General features: G+C 37.1%; 1 protein-coding gene and 1 pseudogene across 5 annotated transcripts in view; one reads left to right on the top strand and one right to left on the bottom strand.

Annotated features, from left to right (window-relative positions):
* The window catches only part of RSPO2 (R-spondin 2), a 183,618-nt gene that overhangs the window by 83,632 nt on the left and 78,521 nt on the right, over positions 1-21,465 (top strand). For all 5 annotated transcript variants that reach the window (XM_003821749.4, XM_008975224.4, XM_055116852.2 and 2 more), the window contains exon 3: positions 9,543-9,731. In XM_003821749.4, the coding sequence (XP_003821797.1) occupies positions 9,543-9,731 (189 nt within the window). The remainder of the gene's footprint in view (positions 1-9,542; positions 9,732-21,465) is intronic.
* On the bottom strand, positions 14,028-15,742 carry LOC100989848 (nuclear receptor-binding factor 2-like; annotated as a pseudogene).

Here is a 21,465-nt window from a genome sequence, read left to right as displayed (position 1 = left end):
ATTCTAGGAGTTCTAGAATTTTGAAATTTTTGATACAAGCTTTGATCTTGATTATCAATTTTTTTCTAATGAAATTTATGTTAATATAGCCCTTCTAAATATTAAAGGAAATTTAGAAATTTACCTTTAAGCTTTATTAACATTTTTAATCATGGTATTTATTTTCTATCCAAGGCATGATGCTTATAATGGTGATGGTCTAGCATTAAAATTTGTTGTCTTTACATTCACAATGGGACTACTGGGTTTGATATTTAAATATTTATAATTTTATATAAAACTAAGCAAAGTATCTTAAGATAGGCATTTTCCATTTTGGTCAAATCTTGTGTGGCACATTAATTCATTACGTTGATTGCTTAATTGAGTTTGAGCTTGGTAGTATACATGATTACAGGATTTTTATACCACTGCTGCCAAGATCTAGTGGGGAGAATGTATCCAACCTGATTTCTATAGCATCCGACATGCAAGTTCCCTGTTATTGGTGCCAGAGTTGGGTTTCCCCCCTACCTCTCTCAATCCTGCTCCTTCTATGGGTTTTTTTTTTCTTCCTTAAATACATATCTTGAACTTGAGGTTAAGAAGAGGCATACATTAGCAATTTTGTGATATTAATTGATGAAGTTAATATTAATTGTTCATTTAAAAATTTGTTGAACTTGCAACATTATTTGACCAGCAAATACAGAGTGAGGCTAAGATGCCAACAGCCCACTGTTCAGTCTTATTATTTTCAGAATTAGAAATCTGTACCTTTGTCAGGATGGATGCCTTCACCTAGAAGGAATTCAGATTTCTTCTTGCTTGGCAAGGGCTAACTGCAGAAACAACGGAACACATTTTTTTAAAAGTCAGGAGTATATTAGAAACACATGGGCATTCAACACCTACATAAAATACTCTATGAGATAAATGTGAATAACTGGATTTAACAAAGGGCCAGACTTTAGAATGCCAGAATTCATAAAAAGGCTAAACTTACTTTATAATTTAAAGGGAACACAAATCAACTAATTAGAATTAATAATAAAGAGTAATACCTATGCTGCTTTTTTCTCTCTTGATATAACTGTTTGTGATCTAGGTAGTGTTACCTTGTTTCAGTCTCATGGTTTTTCTTGTTTGCTAAATCCCTATAATATTCCTTTTCCCATCAAGGGGATATGTGTGGGTTTGTGCTAGAATCACTGTTTATGACTATTTTCAGGATTTTCCATGTTTTATGAGATATATTTCATCTTTAGAATTTTGGGTGGGTCTAGATTTAGAAAACTGTTTTGGTTGGAATGATAAGGCTCTGCATCTCAGCGGGCTTTAGGGTTGGAAAAGTTGAAGCTCACAGAGAGAGCAAATAAACATGGTCATCAAAGCTGAGAATTAAGATCTGTTTATCCACCTGCACACTTGAATTAAATCTCAGAGCAATGGGCAGAGCCATTCGACTTATGAAGATCCTGACAAAATAAATTACTCTAGCCATGTTTAAACGTCTATTTTTTGCCTGTGTTTAGACACAGAGGTTGGTGTAGTGACCATGTGGTAGATGGAGAAGTTCTTGTGGAATTACTAAGCTATTGATTTACAACAGGGAGAATGCCTGTTGTAAATAATGTGCCTGTTGTAAATAATGTAAATAAAATAGTGGACAATGGTGAATTAAATGGAAAAGTCTGTTTGAGGTTTGGGGCAAGAAGCTTCAAATTGTAAAAATCACATGGGCTCTTGTCCTTCAGCATTGAGCAGCATCATGATTGAAGATTGGAGAAAGTGGGGAGAGAGTACTCAGGTTAGGTGTGGTTCACATCACTTTTGCTTTAAGAGAATTCCTCGTGTGTAGGGTTATAAAGATAACCTAAGATATGGACTTGGGTAAGTATTCCCTAATTCATTTTCATTGTTTAAGTCTGTTGAGGTTCAAGTAAATAAAGCAATGCTTTTAATAATACCTTTTTAAAAAAATGTAGGGCACAGTTTGTTGACTCTGAGATCTTTGTGGTCAAGATGAAAGTTGGCTCCTGATACATAAAAACAAAACAAAAAGCCTTTAATTTGTGTTGATTCTCTTGGTTCTGTAATTCTCTTTTCTCTATACTTCTTACTGTGGAGCATGATTTATGGTGATAAAGAGCTTTGGTTTAACTTTTGAACTGAAAGTATAGCTTCAACTTTAGCATGTGATGACTGTAGGACAGTGAACCTCCTCCTTAAACCATTCTGCTGTGTACTTGTAAGCCTTCCAGAATCTCCTTTTATTTATAAAGCTAGATTTGGGTTGGATATTTCCTTGGGTAATTGCTTGATCTTGGTTTTTCAAATCTGCCTATAAATTCTAGAGCAGAAGGTCGTCAGTATGTTTCAGAGGGCTTTGTAGTGTGGGGCTACTTCTGATGTAGCTTCAGCCAGCAACCCTTGCCCTTGCCTTAGTCTCTCAGTTGTTCATGTTAAAGGGGTGGCTTTTTCGTGAAAGAGTCATAAATTGTTTCTCTAAATATCATTCCATAGGGTCTTCATGCTTAAGGTGGGTTACAATCTTGGACAACCCTGAAAATGAACAAGAGTTGGATTCTCTCTGGCTACCTTTTCCTCCACCATAGCCATTTCCTCACACAGCCTGTCAGTATTCCCAGTTTCATTGCTCTTCTCCAGCTTTTCCCATCTCCCTCAATTTTTTATCCTTTCTGGCACAGAGAAGTTAAACGATATCCTAATTTTTTTGAACCTCACTCACTTACACCCTACTCAGGATACTAAGAATGATACCAGAATAAAACCTCTTCAGAAGGCAGCTGGAAAAATTGTAGATAGTATAAGCTTATTTTTGGTCAGCTATGCAAAAATGATTTTCAAATCATAATTATCTGGCAATATTAAGGTGTAACAAAATACCATAGTGAGTATAAAAGCAGGAAAATTGAGCAATAGAATGTAGAGTGAAGTAGGGAGAGGTAGGTCTAGGGTTGGGACTTCATAACTATCCAAATGAGAAGTGATAAAGGCCTGAATTATGAGAAGATTCATGGAAATGACAAAGGTGAAGGTCAGAATCAAATCTGTAGGAGAAGATATTATCATAGAAGCTAGAGGAGGAAGAAAACCTTCAGCAACCTAGGCTATTGGAATTGTGAGGATCAGAAATTGAGAATGAGATCTTGAATGAAGGATGAGAAAACTGGTTGTAGTCTTCATAAAAGCAGTTTTAGAGATAATTCAGCAGAGGATGGTGATAAGTAGAGGCAACAGGTTTAACTGACACTTTGAAGAAATGTGACGGTGACATTGGTTTGGTTCATTGTTATGGAAAGATGCTAACAACTTAGCTGAAATTGAACAAGTTATGACCCAACAGGTACAGTATGATGTGTATGAAAAACACAAATTATATAATGTATACATGCATATATATATAAAGGAGCATTTGGAAAGTCGCTTACCCAGAATTTTATTGGTAACTGTATCTGAGGTGATGATTTTTCATCAGAATTGGTTCCCTAGCTCTGCCCCCCAACAATTGCAGATTTAGGGAAATAAAGTATTAAATGAGAATTATTTGGAAAGAATAGATAGGTTTTCAAGTGAGAGAATGTCCATGAAATAGATTCAACATGCAGATAAAAGAGAACAGTTGATAGAAAAGAGTCCTAGAATAGATGTGAAGAGTAGATCTTTCTGGCCAATTCAAGATGTTATATTGGCCTTGATTCCTGATCCTGAAAGGCCTTGTTTCTTGTTTGGCCCCTTTGGTAGAATAAGCCCTGGTTTTGGGACTTCCTGGATGAGAGGCTGTGGGAAGCTTTGAGGAAGAAGGAAGACTCTCTTGTGGATCTAAAATCTGTATAGATTTGCTACAAGTTGCTATAAATATAATGGTCATTAAATTGTTATAATAAAGGAATGACATGGTATACAATGTACTCTGTATAGCTGCCAGTCTGACCACTTATTGCTTGATATTAGTTTTATACACAAGAATGACTATATGGAGGGTAAACAATATGTAGTCTCAAAGCTAAAAGTTTCAATAATTGATGAGTTTTCTATTTCTTCTCTCCTAATTCTTTCTTGGGTTAACTCGATAAAATGAAGTCATTGTGGCCTCATGTATTCTGTTGTATTTATGACCTTGCTTGGTGTAGTGAAAACTAAAAGTTACATGAATTTTTAATATTTTAGAAATTATAATATTTCAGATTGTATCATTTCTACATTTTATACCAGCTATAGGAAAGAGTATTTTGTGTCTTTTCTTTTAAGGTACGATTGTCCCCATCAGATGCAGTGAACTTCATATGGTTCAGGTATTAACTTATCTTAGATGCTATTTCGACATTTGCTTAGTACTGTCTTCTCCCACCATGTCCCATCAGTAGGATATTTCTGTTTGAAAAAAAAAAGTAAATAATATCTTACTGGTGAGTAATATAATTTATGGAATCTTCAAAAGAGGTGTAATTGTAAGTAAGTACATTGTACTGAAATTAGCACATAGCCTTTATATGCTTTACTTTTTCTAATGAGATATAATTTACTTGTAAATTATGCATATTAATTGTAAAAATGTACAAATATCCTTAGATAAATGCATAGTTTTGGGTTTTGCAAATGTATACATTTGTGTAACCAAAATCCAGGCAAGATATAGCACATTTCCATCACCCCCTTTAGCGAATTGACTAGTGCACAGGGTAAACTTGTGTCATGGGGGTTTTCTGATTTATTTTCTCCAATATTCACCCCATGACCCCAACTCATATCCTCCTGGAAACTTAGAAGATGATCTTTTTTGGAAACAGGGTCTTTGCAGATGCAACGAAGATGATGAAGATGAGATTCTATGGGATTATGGGATAAAGATGGGCCTTAAATCCAATTAGAGTGTCAATGTAAGAGACAGAAAAAGACACAGAGATACAAGAGAAGAAGGCATAAGACAATGGAGGCAGGGATTGACTTCATGTAACTATGAGCCAAAGAATGCCTTGGGCTACCAAAGACTGAAAGAAGCAAGAAAGGATTTGCCAGAGTCCTTGAGAGGAAGCACGCCCTGCTGATACGATATTGGGATTTCAGACTTCTAGTCTCTAGAATTGAGATAATAAATTCCTATTGTTTAAGCCACCAAATTGTGGTCATTTGTTACAGCAGCCCAAGGAAACTAATATACCTCCTCCATCCCCCGCAAATTCTATTATGCCCCTTTCCAGTCAGTCCTCAATCCTCAAAGGCATGTAGTAGTCTTATTTCTATCACCACAGATTAGCCGTGCCTGCCTTTGACCCTAATATAAATGAAATTATCTAGAGCATGCTCTTTTTTGTATCTGTTTGGATTCTTTTGATCAGCATAATGTATGTGAATTTCATTCATGTCATGTGTATCTGTATTATCCTTTTTATTACTGAGTAAAACTCAAATAGTTTGAATATACCGTAATTTGTCTATTCTGTTCATAGATATTCGGGTTGTTTCTTCCTACCCATATTTTATACATATATTACATCTTTTGTAGCTGTCACTGGTTTAGAAGTTATAGATTCTGTTATTGTTTTTGTAGTTAGGAACTTGAAGTTATAGTAATTACATTTTAATTTACATTAGTCTTCCTCACTGATAATGCGGAAACTCTGAATGCTTTAAGTTTGGCTTCCTTCTCAAGTCTTCTGTGTTATTTTTGTGAATATAAGATATTTAGTTTCAAAACTTGAAAATCATTATATGTTTTTTACATGCTATGCTTTTGTATAGAGACATGAACATGTTTTTCAATTGGTGTGATCACTATTGCTTGTTGCATTCTACTTCCTCTGGGTTCTGTTTTATTTTCTCCAATATTCAGAGTTTAATCTTTTAGTTAATGCTTTTAAAAAATTAAGATATTTGCCTTTACTTTGGCTAAAATATCTTCATTTTGCTCACCTGGTTAAACTATAACTGCTTATAGAATTATAGTTTGATAATTTTTCCTCAACATGTTGAAGATAGTATCTCAGCTATCTAATCTTTATTTTTTTCTAAGTCTGCTGTCAGTCAAAGTTTTATCCCTATCTAGATAATCTGCTATTCCTCTCTGGCTTGACTTTATTCTCATGGCATGTAAATGTACTGTATTTAGATGTAGACTTGTTTGGTCTCTTAATTTTTAATCTAAGAACTCATGTCTTTATCTGGAAATTAATCAGTCATTATCTCTTTGAACAGTGTGTTTTATTCCTTTTTTAACATATACTTTTAAGTTCAGGGGTACAAGTGCAGGTTTGTTACATAGGTAAACTTGTGTCATGGGGGTTTTCTGTACAGATAATTTCATCACCCAGGTATTAAGGCTAGTACCCATTAGTTATTTTTCCTCATCCTCATCTTCCTCCCATCCTCTGCCCTCCAATAGGCACCAGGGTCTGTTGTTTCCCTCTATGTGTCCATGTGTTCTCATCATTAAGCTCCCACTTATAAGTGAGAACACGGGGTATTTTGTTTTCTGTTTCTGTGTTAGTTTGCTAAGGATAATGGCCTCCAGCTCCATCCATGTCCCTGCAAAGGACATGATCTCATTCTTTTTTATGGCTGTATAATATTCCATGGTGTGTGTGTGTGTGTGTGTATGTGTATCACATTTTCTTTATCCAGTCAGTTGTTGATGGGTATCTAAGTTGATTCCATGTCTTTGCTATTGAGAATAGTGCTACAATGAACATATGTGTGTATGTGTCTTTATAATAGAAGGATTTATATTCCTCTGGGTATATACCCCGTAATGGGATTACTGGGTTGAATGGTTTTTCCATCTTTAGGTTTTTGTGGAATTGCCACACTGTCTTCCATAATGGTTGAACTAATGTACACTATCACAAACAGTATATAAGCATTTCTTTTTCTCCACAACCTCTCAGCGTCTGTTATTTTTTGACTTTTTAATAATAGCTATTCTGACTGGTGGGAGATGGTATCTCATTGTGATTTCTTATTTGCATTTCTTTAATATTCAGTGATGTTGAGTTTTTTCATATGATTGTTGGCCACGTGTGTGTCTTCCTTTGAGAAGTGTCTGTTCATGTCCTTTGCCTGCTTGTTAATGATTTTTTTCCTTGTGAATTTAAGATCTTTATAGATGCTAAATATTAGACCTTTGTCAGATGCATAGTTTGCAAATATTTTCTCTCATTCTGTAGGTTGCCTGTTCAGTCTGATGATATTTTCTTTTGCTGTACAGAAGCTCTTTAATTAGATCCCACTTATCAATTTTTGCTTTTGTTGCAATTGCTTTTGGCATCTTTATCATGAAATCTTTGCCTGTGCCTATGTCCTAAATGGTATTACCTAGGTTTTCTTCCAGGGTTTTTATAGTTCTGGGTTTTACCTTTAAGTCTTTGATGTATCTTGAGTTAATTTTTATATATAGCATAAGGAAGGGGTCCAGTTTCAATCTTTTGCATATAGCTAGCCAGTTATCCCAGCATCATTTATTGAATAGTGAATCTTTTCCCCATTGCGTGTGTGTGTGTGTGTGTGTGTGTGTTTGTGTGTGTTTGTGTGTGTTTGTGTGTTTGAGATGGAGTTTCGCTCTTGTTGCCCAGGCTGGAGTGCAATGGCACAATCTTGGCTCACCACAACCTCTGCCTTCCAGGTTCAGGCAGTTCTCCTGGCTTAGACTCCCAAGTAGCTGGGATTATAGGCATTCGCTACCATGCCCGGCTAATTTTGTGTTTTGTTTATTTATTTATTTTTTGTAGAGATAGGGTTTCTCCGTGTTGGTCAGGCTGATCCCAAACTCCCGACCTCAGGTTATCTGCCTGCCTCGGCCTCCCAAAGTGCTGGGATTACAGGCGTGAGCCACCACACCCGGCCCCTCATTGCTTGTTTTGGTCAGGTTTGTCAAAGATTAGACAGTTGTAGATGTGTGGTCTTATTTCTGGATACTCTATTCTGTTCCATTAGCCTGTCTGTTCTTGTATCAGTACCATGCTGTTTTGGCTACTGTAGCTCTGTAGTATAGTTTGAAGTCAGGTAGCATGATGCCTCCAGCTTTGTTATTTTTGCTTATTATTGCCTTGGCTATTCGGGCTTTTTTTTGGTTCCATGTGAATTTTAACAGTTTTTTCCAGTTCTGTGAAAAATGTCAATGGTAGTTTAATGGAAATAGCATTGAATCGATAAATTGCTTTGGGCAGTATGGCTATTTTAATAATATTGATTTTTCTATCCATGAGCATGGAAGGTTTTTCCATTTGTTTGTGTTATCTCTGATTTCTTGGGTAGTGTTTTGTTGTTCTCCTTATAGAGATCTTTCATCTCCTTAGTTACCTGTATTCCTAGGTATTTTATTATTTTTGCGGCAATTGTGAATGAGAGTTTGTTTGTGATTTGACTCTTGGCTTGACTGCTGTTGGTGTGTAGGAGTGCTAGTGATTTTTGCATGTTGATTTTGTATCCTGAGACTTTGCTGAAGTTGCGTCTCATTTTAAGGTGTGTTTTATTCATTCTCTTTACTCTTTCCTTCTGTAGTAACTACTAATCATGTATTGGAATGTTTCTGTTTTTTTCTTACATGCTTAGTACCTTTTTATCTTGTTTTGTGCTACAGTTATTTAAAAGTGTTTTTGGTTATGTCATTCTCTTCTACCATTCAATTTGTCCATAGAATTTTTTGTTAAGTTTTAGAATTTTCATTTCATTGTAATGTGCACATTCTTGCTTTTTCCCATGTGATTTCTAGTTATCCCTTTATCTCTTCAGATATTCTGTAGATATTCATTTTAAAGGCTCCTTTAGAATGTCCTTATTTCTGGTTTTTTAGGTGTGAAGTTTTCTTGTTACTGATATTGTTGACTGTTCCTCATGAAGGTTTACTTGCTCATATGATTTGTTCATCTTGATGTTAAGGTAGCATTTCATGAAAGTCTAGGTCTCAGGATTGTAGAAAATATCTAGAGAGTAATTCTATATTTATTTATTTTTTCTTTCTGGGTTTTCCTGGATCTGGACAAATTCTTATTTTAACTTGTCAACATCATATAGACCCCATGCTACAATGATAATTTTGATTTGGATCCCAGCCTTGTGGACTTGGTGTTCTGATGTCTCATGAATTATATTTTCTCTTGTGCTTACCCGCTGTGTGCTCCCAAGCTAGGGTCAGAATCCCCTGCTCTAGCCAGTTAGGGCAGGGGGTCATGGACAAACAGCACCATTTACTCCATCTACATAAAGGGAGCTAAGTGCTAGATCTTCACATAAATATTTCTTGGCCTGGGTTGAGGACCTTGCCCTAAGTTCTACCTCTGTCTAGTCTGACATCCCCATGAGCCATTCAACTTTAGCTTCTGGCCTCAACTCTGCCTCTGAGTTTCCTCTGTTTCTAAGTTTGGTTGTGTATTAACAACTTTTTGGGTGGAGGAGGTAGAGGGAAGAAGGGGAGGGATATTTTATTTAGTATTTCTATGTGAGTATAGCAGAAAGAAAAGAAACATTTGTCTTTTCAGCAGGTGTATTTACCAAAAATCTGATTATACTGATAATTAAACACAATTTTTGTTTTTCTTTTACAGCTAGTTATGTATCAAATCCCATTTGCAAGGGTTGTTTGTCTTGTTCAAAGGACAATGGGTGCAGCCGATGTCAACAGAAGTTGTTCTTCTTCCTTCGAAGAGAAGGGATGCGCCAGTATGGAGAGTGCCTGCATTCCTGCCCATCCGGGTACTATGGACACCGAGCCCCAGATATGAACAGATGTGCAAGTGAGCATTTGGTTTTGTCTATCCTGTATTGCTGGATATGCAACTTAGGAGAGGAGCTAAGTTGAAGACTTTGAATGATTTTTTTTAAAAAATGTATTTGTAATAGGTGATAGAAATAGTTTAAGCTTGCTGGGTGTGGTGGGTCATGCCTGTAATCCCAGCACTTTGGGAGGCCAAGGTAGGTGGATCACTTGAGGCCAGGAGTTGGAGACCAGTCTGGCCAACATGAGGAAACCCCATCTCCACTAAAATTACAAAAATTAGCCAGGCATGGTGGTGCACACCTGTAATCCCAGCTACTGGGATAGCTGAGGCACCAGAATCACTTGAACCTGGGAGGCGGAGGTTGCAGTGAGCTGAGATAGCACTGCTGTGCTCTAGCCTGGGCAACACAGTGAGATGTCATCTCAAAAAAAAAAAGAGTCTAAGCTCAAACTTGGAAAAAATGAGTGTGGTAGGATAAGAGCACTTTTACTTTATATTTTGTATAGAGCTGTAAGACACAATTCCACATACACACTTTATTTTAGATTATGTAAGTAGTTTTTTAATCACAACGATCTCAAGTACAATCTTGTTTGACAGATTTTTGTAACGAGTGCCTACACTGTGCTTATAAAAAAAAATCACAAAGGAATTTAAGTACTTTATGCAGAGAACAATCTCTCTGGTTTACCAATTTCTATAGCTTCTTTTTCTCTTTTTATCTGAGTTGGTAATCCTTCATTAGTCTAACCTGCAATTAAATATATGGTAAAGGTGGTTTTTTTTAAGTACCATTACTAATATAACTAAAATGTTTAGGTTATTTTAAAGTAATCTGAGTTATAAGTTTAACAACTATTTAAAAACGTTTAAGGAATGGCATTTTGTACATAGTAATGAGGGTGCAATTTTTCATCTTTTAATCCAAAAATCACTTACAGAATGAGTCTCGTCTTCTAGGTCAGCCATAGAAATTGTGGTTTAAAAAAATAGATACCGAAGGAACATCCCTTTCTTTAAGGAACTCAAATTTTAGGGGATAGAAAGGATAAGAAAAAGGGGACCACAGAATAAAATGACAAATGGTAAGCAGGTTATTCATAATTTAATATATTAAGGGCTGTGTCAGTAATCATTAAATCACTCATATATATATGAGATAATTAAATCTCATATTTATGAGAGTGATTTAATGATCTCCCATTAACACACTGTGTATGTGACTATTCAGGCAAGACAGTCTTTAGATGAGAAGAGTTTGAATTACATCATCCAAGGACAATATTATTTTGGAAGGTGGCAGAACTAGTGGGGGCTGGTTAAATAAATTCTAGAAAGAAGGAACCACATATATGTAAAAATAATGTATTTGGGGAACAAGAACTCTCACCTGGAGTGTTATTTGGCATTTTGGCAATGCAGTTCTCTGTTTCATGGGACCTGTCCTACATTGCTGGACATTTAGTGTCCTTGGTCCCTGCCCATTAAATGTCCTTTGTGTCTTCACTACTGTTATAAGCAAACATGTCCCCAAACATTTTTAAACACTTCGTGGAAGAGCAGTACAGTAGCTGGATGAAAACCATTGAAGAGCATGTGCCTAGTGGGAGGTGTGGTTGGAATTGAGGAAGGAAAGGGAGGCTGCAGTGCAACTGATAAAGGTGTTTCCTGCCAGGCTAAGAAGTCTTGGTATTATCTAAGGGTACTGAGTAGGCAGTGAACTAAAGAGATTGCTTTAAGATAATTCTAGCAGAAGTGAGGGAGATGAATTGGAGAGGAACAAAAAGTAAAGGAAGGCTATTATAATGATTGCAGATTAGAAATCTTGTTCTGATGATTTTTTTTGTGGGTAATAAATTGCGGAGGCTTTAAAAATAGAACCAGTGGGGCCTGGTAACTAACTGGACAGAGCTAAGAGAAAGAATCAAACTTGATCCTAAGGTCTTCTAGCTAAAGTACTGGATGAGGTTACGTCGTTAGCAGAGTTAGAAATATTTAGGCTTAGAGGAAACTTGGATCTACCTTCATTTCATGGAATTGTTTGGATTAATATTTAAAGGAAACAACTCCCCACCAGTTGTAGACTGGCTTGCAAATATGTTTGCAAATATGAATTTTGTTCTTAAGGCATATGATTTAGGCTACTTGATAATTTATTTCTCATAGTTTATAAACTTCCAGAGGAAGATATGTTCCACCTTGGAAAGGATTCCTGTTCAGATTTCTTTAGACTACCTATGGGGGGGGTGGTGGTTTGAGTCCACAGCTTTATGTGTTTCATTCCAGACTATTAGCGCACAAGGAAGACAAGGCAAGAGTGTAGATGGATAGAAACATTTATTCCAAGTTCTAGGGCTAGCATTGTATGTACTTATATGGACAATAGGGTGGCCGTATAATGTATTACTCAATGTGGGACACTGGGAAATGAGAGGGGCTGCCATTAACAACTATGCAGGGATATTGGATGTAAACCAGGACCATCCTATGCAAACTGGTATGAATGGTCACCTGAGCAATACTTTGTAGTATATCAATGGAGTCTTCCTTAGATACTCTCAGGCAGGAGTTAATAGCACATTTTGGCTTAGTTTTCTCAGAAATGGAAAGGAGAGCAGTGACTGTAAATCAGCCTTAGAAAGAAAATCTGCATATGAGAAAGGGTTTGCTATGGATAGACTTCTTGTAAGTGAATACAATCAATGTTGGAGTTTACTGACCTAGAGAAAATCGTTACCTGGTACAAGCAGGAAGTGCTATTAACAAGACCCCATTAGAGCAAGTGAAAAATGGAAAATTATTTCTTATCAGTATACGACTTTGGATAATCATGTTTCTTTCATGCCAATTATTTGCTCTTTTTCATGACTAGTTTGCATATATTGCATTGATATTTGTATTTTGTTCATGGGATGAGAAAGATTTAAATTGGAAAAGCTGTCACAGACTTAGAATTTGAAATGATATCCACTTTTCTCTTCCTTAAAAGATTATCGCTCAATAGTAGAGAAGAAAATTATACTTTTAGCAATAGTAGCCTAAAAAATCTTGTAAGTGAAACTTGCTCATCTGTTTCCTAATCACTAGAGTATGATTTCCAATGTAAAGCAATATCCTTCTTTTGAAGGAAGATTTGCTCTCTGAAAAGTTGTCTGAGGTTGGCTTCTTGGTGCAGACAGTATGAAGCTTATGCAGTTCAACCATACTTATGGAAACCAATCCAACAACTATCTGAGTAATTCTGTGATACATGTACTAACAGACACTAGAAGCTGCCATTGTCCCTGATACTATGTTAGATGTTATATCACTCATATTTTTTCTCATTCATTAATGAAACCATTTACATAAAACTTTATTCTTTAAATTGTTCTAAATAGTCCTTGTAGAAAACTTAGAAAAGTACACAGGCCTAAAAAAAGCAAAAGCAAACACTTCTCTCAAAGATAACAACAGTTAAAAGATAACAAAAACCATTTTGTCTTCTGTTCTTGACATTTTTGTTTCTATGAGTATTTGTCGTTATCCTCACCTTACAAATGTGTCATTGTGTTTTGTAACTTGTTTTAATGAATTATGAACATATTTTCATGCCATTAAATACAGTTGCAAATATTCTACTGAATGGTTATACTATAGTTAATTGCCTATTGAAATTCACTTTTAGTTTTTCATGATTATAAGCAGTTCTATGAAAAATATCCTTATGTATAAATTCTTGCTCTCTCATACACATATTTTTACACACTTGCATGGTTTATTTTTATAAGATAAACGTTTAAACATAATACATGTTTTAAAGATATATATTGCCAAATGGATTTCTAGAAAAGTTTTATCAGTTTACATCTTCACTAACAGTGGTCATTTTCACTTGCATCTCTCTGGCTATTAATAACAAGTATAAAACTTCATTTTTGTCTTAATATGCTTTTTCTTTGACACAAGTGAAGCTGAACACATATTTGTCACTTGAATATTGGCATTGTAGGATGTTTACCAGAGTCACTGCTCCCCTTTTTTCTATTTGCACAACTGTCATGTTTTTAGTAATTAAAAAATAAACTTTTTGAAGTATCATGCAGAATTCTAAATTCACAAATAATAAATGGAGTGTTTAATGAACTATTACAAAGTAGATACATTTAACTCCCACTGATGTCAAGAAAGAATGTTAGTACTACCCACTCACTAACTTCCCATTCACTACTGTCTTCTCCTTTGGCATAACTACCATCCTGACTTATAAACAAAACACATATAAAACATTATTCATGGCAACACTATTTTTTTAAAACATAATTACTTTATTGATTTCTTACAATCAAATACCACCAACTAGCATTACTTCCACTCTTGCATCATTAAAAACAAAGGGTATTTCCTCCTTGGTATTTTCAAATGATGCATTATACAATAAACAAAGATAGAACTTGAAACGCACCCTGATTAATTATGTAAACTGGTAATTTGTTTAAAAAGGCATAATAATTTGGTTCCTTTCTTCATAAAATGGAAATTTAAATATTTCTTCTGATAGTCTTGAGGTTATCATTATGAGTAGTGCAAAGTGTGGCACATATAGTTTCATCTAGAAGGGTGTGGATCTTACACACCTTAAACAAACAAAATGTGCATTAACAAAGTGCATACAGTTAATGCATGATAGAAAGCATGTTTCAAATATAAGGCAGCCCCTCCGGCCACCATATTTTTAGGTTTTGCATTATCATTTATGGCATTATAGATTAATTACACATAACTTTTATACATTTTAAACCTGAAGATAAGAAAAATAACTGTTGCTTGGAAGAAATTATTCCAGGTAGCCATTTGGTTTGGATCAGGAGAAACTGAACCTCCATGAGTTTAGCATCTGCCAAGTCAGAATCATTAGCTCAAGTGAGTGAATGAGATATGCTGCGCATTTCACAGTGACTGTTTCCCAAGTCCTGGCAATGCCTCTGCTCCCACAGTCCACCAGATGAAGCATTTCCGGGATGACCCTTCTATGTGGTTTTCCCTTTTCTTTTTTTCTTTTTTTTTTTTTTTGCTGGATTAATGATTACTGTATTATTTCCTCTTTTCCCCTTTTGGTGGCCTTCTATTTCAATTATTCATAAATCCTTTCAGAATATCCTCAGAGAGCTCCATAAGAGGAAGTTCTGTAGATGGAAAATCCAAGGGCGGAAGATTGGGGACAGGAATGTCCTTGGCTTTCCCAGTATTTGCTGCAAACTTCTGCCAGGTTGAGGAGGCTGTAGCAGTTTCTGAATGTGGTGGCAAGCTCCATAACTCTGATGTTTCTACAAAATCAGCATCTACATCCAGCTCCTTTTCTATTGGACCTTTTAGAAGTCTGGCCTTTTCAGCCTTTAGTTGTTATTTTCTTCCCTTAATCTTTCATTCTCTGCCACAAGGAATTCCACATGCCTCTTCAAATCTGCAATTTTGGTTGCCTGCTCCTCTGTAATTGTTTTATCGTCTTTTGGGGCTTTACTTCCAATACATGGCTCTGCTGGCTCACTCTTTTGCTGAAGTAAATATAGTAGTGTGTCTGGATCCCTGTCAAAGATCCCCTGAATCTCAGGCAGACATTTCTCTGTGGAAGGGCTGTACTTCTGAGAAAGGGGACTCTGGCCCTCTGCATCCTCTACAGAGGGTTTGTGAGATGCCTGAAGATGGGCAGCTACATCCTTGTCTGTGTTCTGCTGGGCATTCAATCTTGCTTCACCCTGGGCCCTTTTCCATCTCTCTTGGATGAGGAGGAGCTGTTTCATATGGCTATCCCTTTGCAATTCCAGTGAAAGATGAGCCTGCTCAGACTGTGTCAGCTTCATGGCTTCAGAAAGATACGCTGCAGCCTTTTTGTGACAAGAAATAGCCTCTTCGTATTTGCCTACAGCTAATAAACGGTCTGCTCATCTGCTCTGTTGATGAGCCACGTTGAGGGGTCCTTCATTACTTCCATAGACCCCGGGGTAAGTGGCGGCCTTAGGAAGGGGAGTAGTGGTGCCAGGGAACATGGAGGGGACTGCAGGGGAGCGCGACACAGCCGCGGAGACTGCGGTCCCTCTCTGCACCCCAGGAGCCAGCCGTAGGCGCTGAGGGAGCCAACACTATTTATACTAATTTCAAGTTGGAAACAACTCAAATGTCCAAACAATACAATACCTAAAAAATATAGTATATTAATATTGACATTTAACAGAAAGCAAGGAAAAGCCAGTGGAGGAGGCTGTGACTAAGTCACTAGGAAAGCAGAGAGGATGATGTCCCAGAAGCAGAATGGGAAGGCTTGCGAAGAAGCAAGTGGTCAATGTCAGCGTTGCACTGTTTAAACAATAGAGTTGTTGACCTTCATATGAGCCATTTCATTGTTTTTGTTGGGTCGCTATCCTGATTGCTATGGTTTTGGGGATTACATGGAGTCATAGGAAAGCAGCCAGTGATTATATACACTCATTCTCTTCTTCCTCTAAGTGTATTTAAAAAGAGAATCTGATAACTGGAAGGCTCACACAGATGGGGAAGTTGGGGTGTGTGTGTCTGTGAGTGACAGGAGACATAACTAGGAAAGAGCCAGCTGAGGAGGAAAGACAAAAATAATGAAGAAACAAGATCACTGAAGGGACAGAAGAGGATAGAGTCCAAAACATAGGTGGGAAAATTAGCCTTGGACAAACATTTATTCAGCAATTTATGAAGTATCTACCTCATGTCAATCAAGGTTAAGGATTCTTTTTTGTCATGTACCAGGAAGGTATCAGAAATATGCTGAAATTAAGGAAAAAGGAGGAGTAAACTTTTTTAACCTCCAAATTTATGTATAAGAAAACAATATACCTTGCCAGAAATCGTACTTTGGAAAATCATCTGTAAACAAATACAGAAATGAGATATTTTGTAATTTTAGATCCATGAATTTGCTACATTTTAACTATTTCTGCTACATTTTATGATTCTACCCTTGTTTTGACATTTTGTGAAATATGTATTTAGGCTAGGAGAACACTACATTTTGTTTCCTTTTTTTTCTTCTTTCTTTCCTTCCCTTTTTTTTTTTTTTTTTTTGTTGTTGTTGTTGTTGTGGTTGCACAGTCATAGCTCAATGAAGCCTCAACCCCTTCTGTGCTGAAGGGATCCTCCCACTACAGCCTCCCCAGTAGCTGGGACTACAGTCGTGTGCCACTATAGCCAGCTAATTTTTTAAAAAATGTATTATTAGAGATGCCTGGCTGTTATTTATTTATTTAAATATTTTTAGAGATGAGGTCTTGCCATGTTGACTGGTTTCTAACTCCTGGCCTGAAACAATCCTCCCACTTCAGCCTCGCAAGTAGTTGAGATTATGGGTGTGAGCTGCTACATTTTGCTTTTCAAATGAAATGACACAGGTTTTAAAAACTAGTAATTTTTAACATATAAGAAAATCCAAAGTTAAATATCATCTTTGAATTTGTGAACTCCAAGATCACTATTTAGGTGTTTTTAAAGAATTACTACATGTCATCAAGTTTGAGTGCCTTTAGAAACACCTGTTTTCTTGTCTTTCTTTCTTTCTTTTTTCTGAGACAGTCTCACTTTGTCTCCCAGGCTGGAGTGCAGTGGTTTGGTCTCAGCTCACTGTAACCTCCGCCTCCTGGGTTCAAGCAATTCTTGTGCCTCAGTGCCCCAAGTAGCTGGGACTACAGGCGCACACCACGATGCCTGGCTAAGTTTTTTGTATTTTTAATGGAGATGAAGTTTTGCCATGTTGCCCAGGCCAGTCTCGAACTCCTAAGCTCAGGAAATCCCCCCATCTTGGCCTCCCAAAGTGCTAAGATTACAGTCATGAGCCACTGAGCCCGGCCTGTCATTCTTGAATAATGTAATGTAATGATGCATTTGGGGGAAAAAAAAGTCTAGGTATTTAAAATTAACATAAATATGTTTGAAATGTCCAAATCTGGACAACTGTGGACACACATATAATTATTCTAAGTACCATAAATTCTATATAATGTGTTTGAAGATCTATAAAGATACAGACTTCCAAATATATTGATGTAACCCCAGTATGTTTGGGATTACTGAGAAATAAAATTAAAAATAACAAATGTCTTCATTTGGAGGATACTTAGACCATTAGGTTGGAGACCATCAGGTTGCATATGAAACTAATACAGAATTAGACAACAGTATTAGATAGCATCATTACATAAAGTGGTGCTGAACCCCAATGGGCCAATTGGGTTAGTATGTTGCACAGTTATAGAAGGGATCACAGAAGGGACAAGTTAGTGGTTAGGTTAGAACAGTCATGAAAAATTGCAGGGCTCAGGTGTATCCTTCCCTTCCTTCACCATCTAACCTGGGTGGCGAGGCTGTTAAGAGTTAGGGGCATTCTAGGTTTAGAGGAAATGCATGAGCATGAGGGGTGAAAGGACCAGTGACAAGACCTGATAGAAGACCTGGAGATAAGTGATTGATGTTGACCAACTAAAGGTAATAGGATTCAAATTCAGGGACTGTATTCTGATTACACTTAACCCAGAAATGTTCTAAATCATGTATTAGAGTTATTTTACTTTAGGTTTAATCTTTATCAAACCAGCACATGAATAAGGGCTACATTTTAGAAGCCTATAATATTCTTTAATTTTGGAATACAGGCAGTGCTGGAATTAAGGAAGCCTGGTGAAAACAGCCACTTGCATGGTTTTCCCAATAGTATTAGTAGGTATTTATATGATAAGGAAAGAGAGGGGAAGACTGTAATTTAGGGGATGGCTTAGGCTGCTTAATACAGCTTACACATTTAGCAAACATTTACTGCTGATATACTAGGCAGGGCCAATGTGTGTTTTTATTAAAAAAAAATGGAATGGAATTGAATGTGCTAAGAACTGTGAGGGTGACACACTGGCTGCTCAGGGAACCCATGGGGCAACAGCTGACTTGCCCTTGGAGATGAGTGAGACTTCAGATTTTCCAAAGAGTGTGTTATAAAACTATCTTGAAAGAGGAGTAGGGTGAGTAAGAGTAAGAGGGTAAAGGGTACTCATAGCAGAGAGTCACTTGAGCATTGGAATGCAAAATGTGAGAAATGAAATCTTGGAAGCTGAGGATGGAGGATTCATAAGCTGGGAAGACATATAATGCTCTTGTTGTAGAATATCATCTGATGTCACCAGGGGAAATAGGTTGAGCAGAGAGCCAGAGAGGAGGCACAGAGACCAATTAGGAAGCTGTTGCTGTAATCCCAGGCCAGAAACCGGGACTTCAGCTAAGGCAGTGGTACTTGAGGTGGGGAGGAAGAGACAGATTCAAGAGATTAGAAGATAGAACCAGCAGAAGGTGGTTCATTGGACACAAGGGTAAGAGAGGGAAGAGACCTCAATGACTCACAGATTTCTGCCTTTTTAAAAAAAATTATTATTTAAGTTTTAGGGTACATGTGCACAACGTGCAGGTTTGTTACATATGTATACATGTGCCATGTTGTGCTGCACCCATTAACTTGTCATTTAGCATTAGTATCTCCTAATGCTATCCCTCCCCCCTCCCGCTACCCCACAACAGTCCCCAGTGTGTGATGTTCCCCTTCCTGTGTCCAGGTGTTCTCATTGTTCAATTCCCACCTATGAGTGAGAACACACGGTGTTTGGTTTTTGGTCCTTGTGATAGTTTGCTGAGAATGATGGTTTCCAGCTTCATCCATGTCCCTACAAAGGACATGAACTCATCCTTTTTTATGGCTGCATAGTATTCCATGGTGTATATGTGCCACATTTTCTTAATCCAGTCTATCATTGTTGTACATTTGGGTTGTTTCCAAGTCTTTGCTATTGTGAATAGTGCCTCAATAAACATACGTGTGCACGTGTCTTTATAGCAGCATGATTTATAATCCTTTGGGTATATACCCAGTAATGAGATGGCTGGGTCAAATGCTATTTATAGTTCTAGATCCCTGAGGAATCACCACACTGACTTCCACAATGGTTGAACTAGTTTACAGTCCCACCAACAGTGTAAAAGTGTTCCTATTTCTCCACATCCTCTCCAGCACCTGTTGTTTCCTGACTTTTTAATGATTGCCATTCTAACTGGTGTGAGATGGTATCTCATTGTGGTTTTGATTTGCATTTCTCTGACGGCCAGTGATGATGAGCATTTTTTCCTGTGTTTTTTGGCTGCATAAATGTCTTCTTTTGAGAAGTCTCTGTTCATATCCTTTGCCCACTTTTTGATGGGGTTGTTTGTTTTTTTTCTGGTAAATTTGTTTGAGTTCATTGTAGATTGTGGATATTAGCCCTTTGTCAGATGAGTAGGTTGCAAAAATATTCTCCCATTTTTTAGGTTGCCTGTTCACTCTGATGGTGGTTTCTTTTGCTGTGCAGTTTAATTAGATCCCATTTGTCAATTTTGGCTTTTGTTGCCATTGCTTTTGGTGTTTTAGACATGAAGTCCTTGCCCTTGCCTATGTCCTGAGTGGTATTGCCTAGGTTTTCTTCTAGGGTTTTTATGGTTTTAGGTCTAACATGTAAGTCTTTAATCTATCTTGAATTAATTTTTGTATAAGGTGTAAGGAAGGGATCCAGTTTCAGCTTTCTGCATATGGCTAGCCAGTTTTCCCAGCAACCATTTATTAAATAGGGAATCCTTTCCCCATTTCTTCTTTTTTTGTTGCCCAGGCTAGAGTGCAATGGCATGATCTTGGCTCACTGCAATCTCTGCCTCCTGGGTTCAATCAATTCTCCTGCCTCGGCCTCCCAAGTAGCTGGGATTACAGATGCCCACCACCATGCCCGGCTAATTTTTGTGTTTTTATTAGAGACGGTTTTCACCATGTTGGCCAGGCTGGTCTCAAACTCCTGACCTGGGGTGATCTGCCCGCCTCGGCTTCCCAAAGTGCTGGGATTACAGGCGTGTGCTACCATGCCCAGCCAGGTTTCTGCTTTTAAGAATTGTATAAATACTGGTTTATTGGATATTATTATTGATTTATTGGGATTATTGGATATTATTATTGATTTTGGTTTTGATTGATAGATAGCAAAAGGAGTTCAGGTTTAGAAATGTTGACTTGAGATGACACAGTTGCATAGAGATGTGCATTGGAGAGTCGGATACCTGAGTCTGTTTTAGATAAAAGCCAGTTAGGATCTAGTATCTCCTTGCTCTCCTGTCACATCTGACGATCCTATTAATACTGATCAAAAATACTGATCACAGGTACAGATGTTACCAGGAATATTTATTATGCTTAAATGCTTACCAGGATGCTAATATATGGTTAAACCTGAATCTGGTGGGAGTGAAACTGCTACATCATCTACCTGTGGCAAAGATATGTGATACCTCCAGTAGTCCTTCAAACAGAGGGCCATATATAGGGAAAATTATTTTCCTCTACAGTGAATGGCAAATAGGACCACCCCACACAAATTTGTATAGTTTTTTTACTTAGGTGTCTGTCTCTCTCAGCCCCACTCCCCCAAACTTTACCTATGTTTTTTATTGGTCATGACCCTTTCTCTTCTACTGACTATGTATTTTAATCATTATCCCATCTCCATCATTCCCAAAGATGGGAGTTGTTCATTGTTGACACATACTGCTTTGAAACCTCTTCATATTAGAATGAAGTGGTTCTCAAAGTGTGCATCAGAACCACCTGTTAAAACACAGATTGCAAGATTGCACCGCCAGAGTTTCTGATTCAGTAGATCTGAGATGGAGCCCGAGAATTTGCATTTTTAAC

Source organism: Pan paniscus, chromosome 7, assembly GCF_029289425.2.
Source record: "Pan paniscus chromosome 7, NHGRI_mPanPan1-v2.0_pri, whole genome shotgun sequence".
Lineage (NCBI taxonomy): Eukaryota > Metazoa > Chordata > Mammalia > Primates > Hominidae > Pan > Pan paniscus.
Note: the sequence above shows the minus strand (reverse complement) of the source record. Positions and strands in the feature narration are given on the sequence as shown.